This window comes from Acanthopagrus latus, chromosome 10, assembly GCF_904848185.1.
Source record: "Acanthopagrus latus isolate v.2019 chromosome 10, fAcaLat1.1, whole genome shotgun sequence".
Classification (NCBI taxonomy): domain Eukaryota; kingdom Metazoa; phylum Chordata; class Actinopteri; order Spariformes; family Sparidae; genus Acanthopagrus; species Acanthopagrus latus.
In genome coordinates, this window is record NC_051048.1 from 12,764,815 (window position 1) to 12,778,539 (window position 13,725).

The 13,725-nt window shown below is 40.7% G+C and overlaps 1 protein-coding gene across 3 annotated transcripts; it reads right to left on the reverse strand.

The window, feature by feature from the left end:
• Positions 1-1,053: 1,053 nt before the first annotated feature.
• Positions 1,054-13,348, reverse strand: sf1 (splicing factor 1). 3 transcript variants are annotated; one of them, XM_037112981.1, is made up of 12 exons: positions 13,090-13,348; positions 11,976-12,107; positions 10,120-10,195; positions 7,185-7,337; positions 6,584-6,673; positions 6,295-6,478; positions 6,017-6,132; positions 5,756-5,863; positions 5,471-5,666; positions 5,172-5,397; positions 4,245-4,409; positions 1,054-2,329 (listed from the first exon to the last, which is right to left on the reverse strand). In XM_037112981.1, the coding sequence occupies exons 1-12, from the start codon at positions 13,346-13,348 to the stop codon at positions 1,998-2,000; spliced, it is 2,037 nt and encodes a 678-aa protein (XP_036968876.1). In that variant the 3' UTR covers positions 1,054-1,997. The 3 variants fall into 3 exon arrangements, with proteins under 3 accessions (XP_036968876.1, XP_036968879.1, XP_036968878.1); XM_037112984.1 differs by lacking the exon at positions 13,090-13,348 and adding an exon at positions 12,932-12,951; XM_037112983.1 differs by having other exon boundaries at positions 1,998-2,329; positions 5,172-5,394.
• Between the last annotated feature and the right edge of the window lie 377 nt (positions 13,349-13,725).

A 13,725-nucleotide genomic window follows, 5' to 3' on the forward strand; every position in this document is an offset into this window, starting at 1 on the left:
AATCAAATGTGTATAATTTTGGGCTAAAGAAAACATTGGGTTGTCTTCATTAAATAATGTGTGTCAAATGCAGACTTGCCTTGTGTGCGCGCAGCAGCTCAAACGTTGATTTATACTAGCCTTTCAAAATGCCTTTTTTCCGCTCTAAACCGGGCTAACTTGGTGTCGCTCTGCCTCCTCGAGTAGACTAAATAGAACTCCGTTGAAATAGACAAACTGATGTTAAATGCCTTAATGCCACTGAAAACAGTAGTTAACGACTTTCCACATCATTTTAATATCAACTTGCATAGCTTTCAACCACATCTAACTCTACAAGCTCTTCAATGGAGTTTGCTTAGTTGCCATCACGTAAGTATGAAACCAAACGCCTGTCAAAATGTCAAAATTTGAGATCCAGTTCGTAACCTTCCCTGGGACTTTCAACAACAGCGCATTCGTTTGTCTGGATAGTGCTGAGAAAACACCATGACATGACATGACAAGTTACAGGAAACGCACATCAGGATTTGCCTTTTCAATACAAATATGATTTCCATATGAGATCATGTGGTGACAACTGGCATCAGCCAGCAATCACTGAAGACCACAAGATGCATTGGAAAGCTCCTAAAAGAACAAAGATAGCGAGTGGACCTTGACTTGCATTTCTCTCCCCCCCCTTCTTTTCAGGCTGCTGGAAGAAAGCACATTTTGTTTTACAGAAGGAAAACATTCAATTTCCAGTGGCCTCACTTGTTGAACTATCTAGCATTTTAGGCAGCACAGGTGGAAATTCTCACTTCAAGAATGAAGAAAAATGTGCCATTTACATTAGCAGGGGACAGGAACCAAAAATTAACACGTTTAAACTGTATCTATATTAAACAATGTGTCTGTATACAGGAGGCTTCTTGAGAGGTGGCAGACATCCAAGACAAAACTAGGTTATATAACACACGTGAATGAGGCAGCCTACATGGCCTTGCCTGGAAAGAATAAAAATCTTGGCAAGCATTCTGACACAAAAAAGCTCACATCCATGAAGGGAGAAAGCAGTCTGTACTCAAGAGCAAAAAGGTGAAATGGATCTGTTTAATGCTAAACCAAGCAAGATTTCAACAGCTTTTCATTCAGACTAGCGCCATAACACAACAGACTGATTCCAGAAACAGTAAAATTAACACTCTTCTCTAATAACTCGACGGACAAACTGATACTTTTGTCCTTGCAAAAGCAACACAAACACTGCACACAGCGTCAGAGCAGAGAGATGCAGAGAAACAAGGATACATCAGATTCTCAGCATTCAAGTAGTGCATGGCCTCAGAAGGTAGCAGGTTGTAGCATCAAATCCCCTTTTCAAGCTCAATGTCACAGCTGAGATGCAGGCAAGTAACAAAAGAAAAAAACAATTAAAACCCTGGGAATTTCTAGAAAACAATGAGACAGTACTACAAAAAGGGTTGCAGACAGAACTAAGAAACACTTCACGTCATCATTAGAAAAATATTCATCTTATTCAACTATAAGCCAACATCGGGAACATGACAGTAGTATCAGTTTGAGTGAGTTGTTACAATGGGTCATGCAAGTTAAACTTCAATATCTTAAATCGAATAATAGTTAAGTGTTTAGGTTTGAACTGAACACTTGAAGCAATGAGACTGTTGAGCAGAAATTAAACGTCTGGCGGGCTATTTGAGCTCTTTATTTGGTATACAAGAAGTGACGGGACAAACTATGGTAGCAATACAGAACATTTGCCCGAGAGCAACAGCATTGTATGCACACAAGGAGCTCTTGTTAACACAAACTTTAAAAACAGGAAAAATAACTCATTAAGTTACGCAACTTTACAAATCGAACTGACAGCCTTTCATCATTTCAGAGATGTCTTCACAATATAAAGGATCAATAAAAAATAAAGCACTGGTTATATTTTTTCTGTGAGCACACATCCACAATGTGCTGCAGGGTGGAGACTTTTGTGGGAGGACAATTCTCCTGCAACAGGGTTAATTCTGAGGTGGAGGAGGTGGAGGGGCAGGAGGCATGCCGAAGGGGGGCATGCCCGGTACGCCCATCCCCATCATGGTGACAAAGTTGGAAGGGTCCATGGGTGGTGGGGGAGGCGGTGGGGCATACATCATGCCGGTTGAGCCTGGAGGTGGTGGTGGAGGAGGAGGGGGGGCGCCTGGGGGCAATGGGGGCTGGACGCCAGGAGGAGGTGGCACCATGGATGGGGTGCCCATTGGTGGGGGGGGCTGAGCTCCTGAGGCTGCAGGCTGCTGGGGCTGCTGCCATGGGGGCAGGGTGCCGGTGCCAGGGCTGGACGTGGTGGTGGTATCTGCGAGGGAGGAGGAGGAACTGAAGGTTAATTCTTAACTGTTATCTAAACATTCACACCATCCCCACAACTATAGCATACACACCCAAATATCACTCTACTCAAAGCACTGATGTGATATGTGGCCCCATACTATGCTATTAAGTATGCCAGAAAAGGATTTAGTGTGTCCCAATACGAAGTAGGTGAAATGCAGTATGCAAAAAATAGCAGGATGTTCCGCTACATCCAGTTGCATTTTGCAGTATGCAAGAAAGCATGCTTTTGTGGCTATTCTGACCCACGATCCTCTACGCAGCAGAAGATGTGTGATGGCGTGTTGCGTGAATATAAACTAAACAGAGCACAAATAAATATTTAACAGCAAATACTATGTTCTTTGTACTACAAAATTCTGTGCTATGGCTTCAATGGATACAAGAGACAGAAGGTCAAAGTTCAAGGTGCACTGTCATAACATAGTAGTATGTATTTGGATCACAATCAAATCAAATCCTAATCAAATTGTCAGCGCCTCAGTATAGGAAACACCTCATTCAGAATGAACATGTCTAAACTACTTAGCAACCAGTCAGCTCTTGATCAGTCAGGCGGATTATCGGCGCCAATATCCGGCATTTTGACGCACTTTTTTTTTTTTAATCCGACGGCCAGCAAGAGATCAATTTAAAACTGGGTTATTTTGGCTGCGATGCAGCTGAGCCTCTCTGTCTACTGCCCCCTCTGTCTCCAGCATTGTCCCACCCACAGCACCATCTGATTGGCTTTTACCCGCTCTAACCAATCAGTAGTGAAAGCTATGCATGCACAGTGCTAACACACAGCGGAGAGGAGAAAAAGTTTAGCCACCACATAAAACTGGATTCATAGCCCGGTGCTGTTCCTGGGGGCTTGGTTCCGAAGGTAAGCAAAGGCAGCAGACTCTCCAAAATTGTAATAAACATCCCAGTCCTCTACAACTCACAACTACTAGTAACATTACATTAACATTATATAAACATAAGTGGCAGCTCTGCTCGCTCGCAGTCCCTCCAGACGAGCCTGTTAATCACTCGCTAATATCAATATGGAAATAGTCTGTGTGCGAGTGAGAGAGTAAAAACCTAATAAACTCAGTTCAGTCCAGTTTTATTGCAGGGAAGCACGTTGAGGTGAAGGCTGATTAGCTTTCAGTGCAAAAATGACTGTTTAACTACCAAGTTATTTTACTTTATCTTTTTCTGTGTTGACTGAGAGATTCCATGCAGCAGAAAATGACATATTGTCATGTTGTGTGTCCTGAAGCTGTCTTTGACAGTTTCTTGTAGAGAGGAGCAGAATATTGCTGTTCAAGACTTTAGACATCATGCAACTGCATCATAATGCCTACGTGAACTGCATGGTGTTCAGGGATGAATAGTCTCTATCGTTACTGTACTATTTTTCCAGCCATAGTTACATTCATCGTTAGTAATTAGCAGCCTAGTTTTGAATGACAGTGTCCCTGCTATCACATGTTGATAAAATAAAACATTTACATAATAAAATCAACTACACGCTTCCCAAATGCTGTAGTAAATTAAGCATGATGAGTTGAGCATATGTCAACATGTGGCCCCACTTTTAAGACTCTTTCTTTTTTTTCAAACCCTTATTGCAGATGGATAGACTTAAGTCTGTGTGTAAAAACACTCAAAGTTAAGTCTTGGAGTTTGTATCATTCAAAATGTTGACGCCAATATTTTCCCTTTTACTGCAAATGAATATCGGCTCAAAATATCGGTTATCGGCCTCCTTGACTACTAATAATCGGCACTGGCCCTGAAAAAAACCATATCGGTCTATCTCTACTTTCGGCCATTCCAAACTGGTCTTTATTTTCTGACACAGTTAATGAAGGAATGGTTTTGTATATCAAGTTTTTGTGTGGTCTTACTCTGTTGCCATGGCAGTGGTGTACTGGTTGCCATGCTGCTGGTTGGAGGGGGAGGTGGAGCTTGCTGTTGCCATGGTGGCAGAGGTCCAGAAGGGGGAGGAGGTGGCTGGTTGCTGGGAGGAGGTGGTGGAGGCGGCATCATGCCCATTGGAGGTGGAAGCAGACCTACAAGGAAACCAAGAGTCATGCCTTTTCTTCTACAGCCGAGTTCAGTTTATTGTCCTTGACACAGGAACAAGTTTGTCTCACTGCAGATCTAAATTTGGTTATCATTTATACATTTATAAAACAAAACTGACAAGATTGGAAGTAAGGGTACAGTGGACAAGGTTGCTCCTCTTCAGAATTTCAAGAGTTTTCCAGGAATTGAGAGACAACGTGTCTATAACGTTGCATTTAGTTCTTAAGGGGAGGTTAGGTGATTCTGATTAACACCTGCACCGGTCAATGAGTTTAATCCCATACACACCAAGTATTTAGTATTTCAAAGTGGAGCTTCTGTGTGAATAGCCACATGTCCTACTTTCTTTTCTTTGTTTAGTTCTTTCAGTTAAGTGTGAAATTAGACTTTGGGGTGGAAATGGAGGAAGTGAAATATTTTTGCTAATCGGAAGGACTTAAGCATGCCAATACCAACATGTAGGTCTGTTTAGAAATCAATATGATGGCAGAATTCTCTGTTGAGTCATCTTTATCTGTCTGTGTGATTCATGTCTGCCTGTTTAGTTAAGAACTGAGAGATGTCTCAGAGAAGGATAACCATTTTTGACAATACAGTAGTATCTTTGTCTAAAACATTCCCTCACTGCTCACTTCTTTCTGAAACAATTATACAAATTAGTGATAAATAAACTGACTGATGTGACATTAATCCCCATTAATTTAGACCAGTAGAAGCTCCTGAAAACAATTAATGTCATCTCTTACCCATGGGGTGTCCATGAGGTCCTGGACCCTGGCCCATGGGTGGAGGAGGGGGTTGCATCCAGGGGGGAGGCAGGCCATTAGGGTTGGGGGGCATAGGTGGGCCTCCCATGTTAGGCATGGGGGGAGGGAAGTTGTGGGGTCCTCCATGGCCACCAGGTCCACCATGCATGCCATGGAAGTTCCTGTTCTCAGTGGGACCGGAGCTCATCCAAGGAGGCCGGTTCTGCTGCACAGAAAGAGTAGTTTAATAGAGTTCTCTACACCAAAAACAGTTTGATTCATGAGTGTTACCAACTTACTGGTGGTGGCTGGTTATTGTTGGGTCCTGAGGCCCGAGGTCCTCCTCCCTGGCTGCTCGAGTGTCCTCCACCAGAGGTGGGGACTGGAGCCTCCCCCAGTTCAGCCATGAGAGACAGATACTCCTTGTCCATTCGTGCCTTGTCCTGGGCCGACTGAGGAGGCTCGCCACCTGTTGCTCTATGGGCAGCAAAGGAGCTACACCAAGCAAAACAACCAACAGTGTTACTAAAAGATTTAGAACACCTTCAAATTAAGCCTTTGTGGAGAAATCAACTGATCATCACCTGGTGTACTTGCAGTCAGAGGAGATGTGGCCTGCTCCACCACACTTGGTACAGAGGGTGGTATTGGTGATGCTGCGTGGTTCAGCGTTCTGCCAAGGACGAAGAATCCTACAGAGACATACAAGCACATTCCCTCTTCAGTGCTTCAATTCAGCTTAAATGGACATTGTATGAGCATGGAACATGGAATATTTTGTAGTCATCACTTGTGATCTCCCCACCACTGAACTGTTCATAAAGCTCCACCACTGTCACACTGACCTGTTGTCATCTTCCCTCAGCGTGCCGTTGAGTCTGGCCAGCTCTCTCAGCTGCATCTTTCGTAGGTCATTCTGATCCTCAGGTGTCTCAATGCCTTGCTTCAGAATGTTCCGGATCTGTGGACACAAATAACTCCTCACCTATAATACTGTACAATGTATAGCCCCAAACAGATATGGATTAAGTATAACAAATCAGGTCATTAAAGTGTAAAGAGCTGAGCAAAGCTGGAGCATCTAACAGGGGGTGATGAATCAGAACAATAACTGTGATCTAACCTGCTCCACAGCTTTCTTGACATTCTCCATGGTGTTGGCAGTGACTAGGGCATGCAGAGGCTCATCCTCCCCTGGCAGCATCTGGCCATCCTTTCGGCCTACCTTCCCCTCCTTCACAGAACCTTTTCCCCGGATCATGATCTTGGCGCAACACTCCTTTTCAATGTTCTTCAGTGTATTACCACTAGTAAAAATCAAAGAGGAAAAAAATTAGAACCCCAAATTACTTTTAACTTGTTTGTGCTGTTATAAATTGTAACAACATCTCAGAAAGAGACGGAAAATTTACCGTGGCCCAATTAGCAGACCAACAAAGTTGATTTCAGGGTATTCATCTTGGGGGATCATTACTTTGTCGTTGACTCTGGTAGCTGGAGGCCTACAAGAAAGAACAAAACAAGATTATTATTCACTAGGAGCAATCAACCGTTTTCTAATTCTTAAAAAAAAAATGCTATAGTGTGTTACTTTATTATATCATATAGAGCTTTATTTCAACATCCAGTTAGACTTTCCCTGCTGCAAGCTGGTAAAATTACTAGTAAAATGTAGAGTTGGGTAGGTAACCAGTTTTGTCAGTAAGCAATGTTGGGTCCCTCAAAATAAGTAATGTAATGTAGTAATATATTACATGACTCAAAGAAAAAGTTATTTACTTCTTAAGAAAGTAAGTTGTTACACTACTTGTTACATTACTTATTCACTAACTGTTGAGATTTCTGGGATGTATTGTTACATAACTGGTGGTTAAAATAACTATAAACTTCAGATATATCAACATATCAGCCCTATCCTTATAAAAGGAGGACACATGATCTTTATTGCAATACAAACCCAACACTTCTTGGACAGAGACAATGGCTGATAGAAAACATATGAATCAATCATACTTATAGTCTGCAGGAGGCTTGAAGTCTGGGTTTAGTCCAACCATCTCAGTGATGAGGGAATGACGCTCTTCCTCAATCTTCTTGCGTGTGCGATACTCGCGGGTGTTTAACCTCTTGCCCTCGCTGTTGTAGATGGGCTCTGGAGAGGGAGACCTGGAAACGGCAGACAAAAGACAAGAAACACCTCATCAATACCTTTCTAGAAGTGGAGCTCTGATATTAACAATCACACAGGCTCCCTATAGCTAACTGATAATGTCAAATCCTCAGAAGGAATTTTGAATCAATGGGTAATGACATATGTCTTATAGACACAATAACTTTAAAAATGGTTTTGGAAATTTGGATCTACTGAGAGTATTCTCAGACTATTTTACTCAAGGCCAGTGCAAGACCAAACCCAAAAAAGAAGACAAAATTGTGTTGCAACTCTGCACTGACATTTCCAAGGCTGGAGTCCATTCTGTTATACAATTCAGGTAAAAAAAGGGGGCAACCAAGAGGTGTAAAGTGGTAATTAACCCAATGCACTGGAGGGGCATTAACCACAAGGACAAAAAAGACCCCAAAACAAATACATGGCCATAACTAAACCTGCATACAGGATTGTTGGCCTACAAGAAAGGAAAGTTGGAGGTAAGAAAAAGAAACCAAAGCAAAATTTGCAATCCTAAGCAGAAATGCTGGCTTTGAGAGTTGCTTGGTGTTGACGTGGCGGAAGAGGTCCGTACCTCCCCTTGGATGCTGAAAACCTGTGTTGCTGCGTTAAGGAGGCTCTGTGCTTGAAAAAGGGTTAGGTTGATGTGGGGTAATTTGGGTTAGAGAAAAGGAATTAAGATTAGATATCCACCTTTTCCTATGCTCTCCCATCAGAGAGCCACATTTGTGTCCATGTGATGTGAAGAGTGGAAAAAAAAAAAAAGGTTTTTCCTTTTATGCTTCAATCTTCCAACGGTGACAACCTGAAACACCCCCAGTTGGTTCTGTCACATTAGACTGGGGAGTGATTTATAAGTGCTGCAGCTCTGCAATCATTTTTTTAGTTGCTGTGGAAGTGTCTGATTATGAAGAGAAACTCTATACAGCGTACAGATGGCAGGGACTCTAGCTAGTAAAGGTCAACTTCACACACTCTTGAGAGCAAGCCACTTCCTGCAGGAACAGATCCCTATGTTATAAGCTGGCCAATGCTTTTCCAGAACAAATACAATTCTGGAAGTTTTCTTCCAGACCTCAAGAGTCCAGAGGGAAAACTGGAACACACCCCCTGCCCCCTGGGTGGAAATGTTTAAAGCCACATCACGGGAAAACCAGAGACGACAAATAATTTGTTAAGTCCAGGACAAATTCTATTAATTACTTATGTGTCATCATGTAGGCTACACATGCCATAAGCGTAGTCATTGCTGGCAAAAATGTAATCCAATATCTAGTTTAAAAAACGTCAGGCAAGGCAATATCAATTGATGGGACTTTGGTCAACAATGAACTTTTCCAAAAAGAGCCAAATCATCTACACTATTTCTGAAAAAGTGAAATATAAAGCCATTAAAGCTTTAGCATTTACTATATGACAACCAAGCAGAAAAAAAATCTTTACATAGAGTAAGGTGTATTGACCCAAACCTGTTCCAGAGAAAGATCTGTATACATTATAAATCATATACGAATTCACACAACACTCTATATCAGACACAAAACGATCAGTGGGTGAAACCACGATGCATAAATAATAATAATAATAATAATAATAATAATAATGATGGCTACATCTGAAGCAACGACTCCACTTAACTGTTGAGTCAAAGGAGAAGTAATTCAATAAAAAAGGTGAGCATATTAAAAAGACACTTATCCTTGCTCTGCCAATCACATGCGAAAGTATCTTGGCTCGAAAACATCTAAACTAATCTTACACTGACCTATATACAATGGGTGGCCCACATGTACATACCACCGCACCCTTCCACCTTGGACACTATTATTTTGTTATTTTACCCAAGACTGAAACACTGATTACACCATAAGACAGAAATCCTATAGACCTGCATCTATTGTTCGACTTACAGAAAAAGAAACTGCTGTGGCCACAATTAATTGTATGAATGTTTTTTTAAAACTGGCACTGTCGACTCATACAATTACTGTTACACAAGTTTGCACTTCAGCCAATGAATTTCATGGGAAAAAAGAAAAATAATTTTAACAAAAAAAGAGAGAGGGGGAAAGAAATTTTGGTACATTTGGTTTTAAACCAAGCTACTGTGTCCACATTTTAATTGCAAATTCTGTTAATGCAATGCCAACTACTGGTTCAAAAATTTCTCGTGGGGGAAAAAAATGTAGCAGGTTTTGTTTTATTGTTGATGTAATAGCAGGCACTTTCTTGTCTTGGGTAAAAATGTATGCATATACCTTTTTTTTTTTTTTTTTAAATTTAGATCGATACTAGTGTTTTTAAGTTTTGTTTTTCAATCCAATTTTGGAAATTGCTGTGCTCCACCTTACAGTTTATAGTGTGATTATGTCCAAATTTTAAATGTGTTAACCATAGCGGTAACCACACCTAGCATAAAAACCTACATACAATCTTTTTACACTAACTTATTCTAAAATTACAATAAATAAAAAAATTGTAAGGTACCTATAGCAGTAAATGCACATTCATATATGCTTACTGGTGATGAGCAGTCTGAGAGCTTTCTAAATGTTAAGTCTCCTCTGAGACAAGGTTTATACAACATTCTAAAAACAACACTGCGCTTCACTTAGGAGATAGCTAGCTAAATCCTACATCTGCCAGCTAATACTACTATACAATCTAAGGTTTTTTTTTGCTAACAACCACACATATACTGAAAATCAACATTTGTCTTCCATAAAGTCAAGAAGGTAGAGAAAATGTTACTGTTCATGGGTTTAATCTTTTTCCGACCTGTCCTCAGGGTTAACAGGGATTCCCAGGTCTCCTGTACGCAGTTTACGAGTCAGGTCTTCAATCTGCAGTTGGACTGGAAGAATTCAGGTTAGGAAAGAAAAACAAGGATGGAGAGAAATGTGGTTACCACAACAACATCAGAGAGACAACGCTCTGTACATTAGAGCACTGTCTCAAACATTACTGAAGTAAAGACAAATGGTGAGTCTGTTAAATAAAAAAATAAAAGGGAGATCAAATCAACATCTGGTAAAACTCTAAAGCATGAAACCACTTAATCATATCTGAGGACATCAGAGGAACACATTACCTAAAATGAAAATGTTCTGTGGCCCATTAACATTAGCATAAACAGGACTAGTCTTTTCTCAGACAATGATTAAACATGGCAACATATCAGTAAATGTCTAGACCATGATTCCTAAAAATGCCAGCCAAGCCATTAATATTTCAAACCAGAGTCATTGTTTTCATCCATGAAGACAAGGCTTCCAATATGCAGCATTTTGTGTTTCACCGCTTTGGCATTTTAAGGACACGTCAGGTCTAAAGATCACTGATTGGTCTATTTGTTTTGCAAGTTTCAATAAAAAAAAATGTAATCACAGTCACTCTTTGCACTCCACAGATCTAACACTGAGGGGCTGCAGTGACATAGACAATTATTACATTCAGAAGGGAATGAAAAAAGAAATCAGTCAACCCATGCACATTATGAGAGCTGTAATGAAATACCCTCCAAAACAGAGAGATTCACTTGTCACTGAAACAATTATTCTGGATTAAAGAGATGAATACAGGCCCTGTGAATTGTGGTTCACAGCAATTTCATCTTAAAACGCTTCCCTTGGATTGTTTTAGGGGGAGCTACTAAATGAGCAGAGGAAACGATAAGTGTGACAAAGGAGGGTGGGCACAAATGAATGTTTACATACCAAAGAACAACAACCATTACCAATGAGTGAACAACATCAATAACGATGTCAGTTATTGACAAAAAGGACGCATCTGCTTCAAAATACCCTGTTGAGGGCCTGTGAAGGCAGTATGTTGGTGCTGCACTGCTGCTGGAAGGCATCTGTGGTTATAAACGATTTGCTTAGTATGATCATTCTTTATTTTTCCCTAAACAGGCCAAACTAGCAAAATAACAAGTGTTTCCCAAATTTGCAATGCCCACTTTATTGGTGATTTGAGTAATTGGAATATGGTGAATTGACTTGCCATTGAAGCAGCATTACTCACACTTAATATAAACAGAAGAACATTTTAGCATATTAGGACATTATGAGGAACGCCTCCATGCACAGGAACAATACCGATGATGTGTTGGGGATCAAGCAAGACAGTGAGCAGTGACCTGCAGCTCAGGACAGATAGCAGCAAGCAGTGGTGATTATTAATCTAGCTCAAACTTCTCTTGCTAATGGCTGCCCAGTGGTATGCAAACCATAGGGCACAGAAACACTTGCCACAGCAGAACCACTATACTTCCACTAAAAAGAAATAACCTTAATTAATACTTTACATCATCACGTTATAATCATTGATCGTCAGATATTATTGCTTCGTCTCAACAGTTGGAGCAAAACTTAGACATTTCCCTTTTAGTGAAACACCTAAACGTAAGTTTTAAAATGGTTTGAAAATCTGATTTAAAATGTTTAATTAGTAACACGTGGGCGCCTTTAGAGAACTCTAACTGTTGGGACTTAAGCAAACAGAACACAAGATTAACATTAATACTGGTACGCACCATGTAAGGAAACTAGAAGCTCACACAAATGTAACTGAGGAGACATCATCAAACTGCAATTTGCATGGCAACCTTAAAAACAGATACTCATATTTACCTATATAGGCTCTCTCTTGATCCCGGGTCAGTCCAGGGGGAATGACAGTGGGCATACCGGGTATTACAGTCTTCTGATCAGGCGTCTCACTGCTCCATCGACTCTTCTTCCTTTGTTTTTTCTGATTGAAATCTGACGAAAAACACCAGTGATATTAGCCATGTTAGCTATTTTGTTGGGTTAATTCTAGTGTCACTGAACACAACATTGCTTGTTAGTAGAGACAATGGGAATTGAGAAGAGGTCACTTCTGATGGGCAGCCTTGAGAAGCTGGATTGAATATAGGAACCTTTAAACTTGCCATACTAGTCCACTAGTACACAAAGTTTAAACAGGCTATATGTAGTCTGAAAATAATTTTTAACTTAAAATTTCCGTATTTACAATATGTATGGGGTAGTAATACAAACTCAAAATTTTTAAGTGAAAAAAAAATTACATTTTAAAAATGAAAAAAAATAATAATGAGGTCAAAATAAGTTACACTTTCTACAGCAAAGTAAATCAGTATGAAATTATGTCGACCTTTAAGATCAGTTTGTTTAGTCAGTCATGAAAACAAAGACAGAAGAAAAATAAAACACGTAAGATATTTATCTTCTCATCAACATTTCGTCACCAAAACTACAGAGTGCTAATTTAAATGACTAACGTTACTGACTGATAAACTGTGCCCATGGAGACTTGCCACAATTCAGAAAAGTCAATTGTGGCCATATAGCCAACGTAGTCAGTTTAACCCATAAAAGTTTGGCGTTTAGCCTATCAACAACATAACCAAACACGGTGTATCAAGCTAACGTTAACGCTGCACTGACTTACGCCTACAGTTGCACATATTTTGTTCTATTACCCTGGCGTTTAACAATAATGTTCAGTTAATTGTTACGTAGAATAACTTTGAAAGGTTAAAACGTGTTATTACGCAGGACAGTGCAAACCTGTGTGAGCTCACCTTAGCTAACATTTATTCGCTAACTAAAGTAAGCTGGGCCGTCTCCATTTCGTGTCGAGGTTCGATGTGGGGCCTTTAACCCATCTTACTTAGCCACATTAGCTGGCTAGCGTTAAGCCATGCCGCGTCAAGTGTTAGCGGACATTTGGTTAACTTACCGGGTTTCGCCAGTCCGCCCCCTGCAGCTGGTGGCTGCGGTACCTGGGTTGAAAAACCTGTCCCTGGATTAAACTGAAGTGACGGAAAAGATGCATTTGGCATAGCGGGCTGGAAACCTTGGAGGGGAGGAAAGGATGCGGGTGGCCCCGGTGTTGGCATCAACCCGTTCCCCGCACCAGGCCCGGCGTCAAATCCTCGTTTAGCGCCAATACTGGGATGCAACTTCCCTAAAGGAGTTGCGTTTGCTCCCGTAGCCATTTTTGGTGTACTCAAATGTCTTAATCTCTGTCAAACACCAGTTGATTCAGGTGAAAAAAAAAAGTTCAAATCGAGAAGATATTAAACTATGTATTGCCCTCAAGCTCCTTTCACATTACTTTAGTCAAAATGGCGCCTAACAGAAAACCACAAAGGATGATTCCATGGACACATAAAGTATTCCTATTGGCCAGACCAAGCCCCTCCCCATAGGCCGTGTTCTATTGGCCAATGCTTTTTCTTTATCATCATCCTGCAAATTGATTTGCCCATATGACGATCAATGCTGTTACACATTTCCGCCCATCTCTCACAATCTTATAAACTACTGAAACTTGACATCTAATATACTTTTTTACCTCCACCTATGTAGATTC

What these genes read in the sequence shown, in the direction of transcription:
- sf1 (XM_037112981.1), bottom strand. Translation starts at nt 13,348, where the DNA reads ATGGCTACGGGAGCAAACGCAACTCCTTTAGGGAAGTTGCATCCCAGT. An exon ending in TCAAGAAAGCTGTGGAGCAG is followed by an intron (nt 6,133 to 6,294) that starts GTTAGATCACAG and finishes TTGTGTCCACAG; the next exon opens with ATCCGGAACATTCTGAAGCA. An exon ending in ACCACTGCCATGGCAACAGA is followed by an intron (nt 2,330 to 4,244) that starts GTAAGACCACAC and finishes CCTCCCTCGCAG; the next exon opens with ATACCACCACCACGTCCAGC.